The following is a 3360-nucleotide window of genomic DNA, read 5'->3' on the forward strand; positions in this document are numbered from 1 at the left end:
GAGACTCCAACTCAAAAAAAAAAAAAAAAGAAAAGACTAGATGTCCTGGATGAGTTAATGATGAAGAAGCTGGAGGCAGGAAAATCAGTTAATATTTTTTACCTTGTTCAGGTGTGAGAAACGTTATGGTCTAAATTGGGACTGTGGTAATCAGAATGAGGAAAATGGTCGATTTGAAAAACATTTTGAAAGTAGAATCTATAAATTTCTACTATGTGGGTATGAAGAATGATCATCAAAGATGATTCTAGGCCGGGCTCGGTGGCTCAGCCTGTAATCCCAGCACTTTGGAAGGTCGAGATGAGTGGATTGCCTGAGCCCGCGGGTTGGAGACCAGCCGGGGCAACTTGGTGAGACCTCATCTCTACAATAAAAAAAAAAAAAGGATAATTCTGAAATTTGTAAATTATATTGCTGAGTACATGATTATGACATTATCAAAAATAGCAGGAAGCATCTTTGGAGTAGAAGATAAGAGGTATTTTAGACATAGATCCTGAATAAATATTTGAATAACCTAATAAAATTTGTTTGGTTCAGTTAGCTCATCTTGAGCATGTACAATTTGAGCGTTTTTATTGAGGCTGGTCTTCTGTCATTATATGTTAGGAGATATTTTTATTAATGTTTCAAAATATATAGACAGCAATTTCTAAGTGTAATTTTTAAACTATTTGTTCTTGTTTTGTATTTTCAGAGTGCACATTTGGCCATGATAGATACCTTAATGATGGCTTACACTGTAGAAATGGTCAGTATAGAAAAAGTAATTGCATGTGCTCAACAGTATTCAGCTTTTTTTCAAGCCACAGATCTGCCCTATGATATCGAGGATGCTGTCATGTACTGGATAAATAAGGTAAGATTATCCTCACTTGAGTAAAAATTAGTCTTATAACCAGAAAAGTGAAATTCTAAATTACACACTTCCACTTCCATTCCCTTTTTATTTTAAAGCAAAGTGCAAGCCGAAGTTATACAATATACTTAAAGTTTTTTGTTAAACTGTTACAATTATGAAGATGGATTTCTGTATATTCAGCAATATCTATAATTACATTTAATAATGATTAATTCATTATCAGATTATGACAAAATTCAGAGCTCTCATAATAGTAAACTATACACAGTGGGTGTTTGGTAAATATTTTTGAATCCAAGAATGAAAGAATTTTCTAATATTTCCAACGAAGGGATTCTTAGGTTTGCTCAACTGAGTTGCACAAGAGCATATTAATTGTGGATTCCTCTTCTTAGAAATTTGTATAGAACTGTGATTTGTGCTTTGATAATGCTTAAATTGTCAGTTTATCACTCCCTTTGCCAATTTGAGTAGTTAATTCCTCTTGATCCACTTTTATTTACAACTATCACCCAAGAAAAAATGAAGCCTGATATATGTGGGCAAGCACTGAACAGATATAAAAGTTCTACCTTTAGATTTCTTTTCTTGAATGTGTGTGTGAAGCTTGTAATAAAAACCTAAATGTGATCCAGGCTTGGTGGCTCAGCCTGTAATCCCGCACCTTTAGGAGGCTGAGGTGAGTGGATTGCCTGAGCCCACGGGTTCAAGACCCGCCTGGGCAGTGAGACCTCATCTCTACAATAAATAAGAAAATCAGCCGGGCGTGGTAGCGCATGCCTGTAATTCCGGCTACTTGGATGGCTGAGGCGGAAGGATCGCCAGAGCCCAGCAGGTCAAGGCTGCGGTGGCCGCTCCCAGCCACTGCACTCCAGTCTGGGCGACAGGGTGAGACTCCAACTCAAAAAAAAAAAAAACCTCAATGTGAAAACCTCTCTTACAAGCTATCCTAATTGTCCATAATGTAAATTCAATGTAGAAGGCCCATTTAATACTCTACCCCTGAAGTTCCTTTATTTCTTAATCTTCAGTGATCTTTTCCCCACTCCTTAGCTGCAGAGAATCACAGTCACATTCTAGGTCTGTTCATCTTCAGAAGCTACAACTTTCATATCCCATTGCAGACTTCCTATTTTTAAATAGTTTCTCCTATATTTCTGACTCACTTGCTTTAAGTTCTCTATTATTAAAAATGTTCAACCTCGTCATGACTTCTAAACCATTGAACCTATTAATTTCTCACAGTCTTATTTTACTTCACATTTGTCCTTTTTGAACTTCGATTCTTACAAGTACCATCAGTTCTTCTGTTTGCTCCTCCCTCCCTGTTACTACTCTGGTAACAGCTCAGTGGGTTGAGCTCAGTTATCCATCTTGTCTCTAACCTGCACCTATAGAGGTAAATGTTGCTAAAGAAATTTACACAAGGAAGCTGGCCTCACTTTAAATTCTTAAGCACTGAGTGATGGACACTCAGCCACTCACTGCCAGTCTGACAAATGTGTCCCTATGTTTGCTTTCCCACACTTCAAGACATCTGTTTCATCCTTTTTCCTGTAATTCCCAGCCCATCTTTAATTTTCCTCTATTACTGTCAGCTGTGCCTACTACTGACATCTTACTTTGCCATATCCTTTCCTGAGTCTAAAGATGGGAACTCGTTAGGTGGGAGTTATCTCCTCTTTGTACTACCAAACCTGTAAACCTTTCCATAATAGCATTCATCATCTGCCTTTTGTCATACTGTTAGAATGGAGAAAGTTTCCCCCTTTGTGTCAAAGGCAAGGTCCTCACTACTTGCTGCTCTAGAATGCTTTCTTTCCTTTCTCATCGTCATTGATCCTCTGCTTCAGTTCTCACATTTTAATGTGCATAAGAGTCACCAAGTACGTTTTTGCCTTGATCTGTTTTCTTTTGCTTAGAATACCTCAAACTGAGTAATTTAAAAAGAAAATAAATTTATTTCTTATAGCTGTGGAGGCTGAGAACTTTCTTGCTGGTGGGGACTTTGCAGAGTCATAAGGTGGCACAGAGCATCACATGGCAAGGGGGCTGAGCATGTTAGCTCAGGTCTCTATTCCTTGTCTTATAAACCCACCAGTGATAACCGATTAACCTATTAATCCATGAATTGGATCTGCCCTCATAACCTAGTCACCTCTTAAATACTGCCACAATAGGGATTAAGTTTCAACATGAATTTCAGCGGGGGAACAGACATTCAAAGCATAGCTCCTGAGAACTTGTTAAATTGCAGGATCTGAATCAGTTTGTCTGTGGTGAAGCTGAAGAGTCTGTATTTCTAACCAGCTCCAGGTGACCCTAATGCTGCTGGTCTGTGGACCACCCGGTTATTCCCTCACTCCTGCATTATCTGATTCTCACTCCCTATTGGATCATTCTCACAAGAATACAGATTTGCTGGGCCCGGTGGCTCAAGCCTATAATCCCAGCACTTTGGGAGGCCAAGGTGAGAGGATTGCCTGAGCCCAGGGGCA

The 3360-nt window shown here is 38.9% G+C and overlaps 1 protein-coding gene across 3 annotated transcripts in view; it reads left to right on the plus strand.

The window, feature by feature from the left end:
* CAMSAP2 (calmodulin regulated spectrin associated protein family member 2) overlaps positions 1-3360 on the plus strand; it is a 122514-nt gene that overhangs the window by 79884 nt on the left and 39270 nt on the right. For all 3 annotated transcript variants that reach the window (XM_008067109.1, XM_021717122.1, XM_021717123.1), the window contains exon 3: positions 698-859. In XM_008067109.1, the coding sequence (XP_008065300.1) occupies positions 698-859 (162 nt within the window). The remainder of the gene's footprint in view (positions 1-697; positions 860-3360) is intronic.

This window comes from Carlito syrichta, unplaced genomic scaffold, assembly GCF_000164805.1.
Source record: "Carlito syrichta isolate Samal-C Ts95f unplaced genomic scaffold, Tarsius_syrichta-2.0.1 Scaffold309294, whole genome shotgun sequence".
Lineage (NCBI taxonomy): Eukaryota > Metazoa > Chordata > Mammalia > Primates > Tarsiidae > Carlito > Carlito syrichta.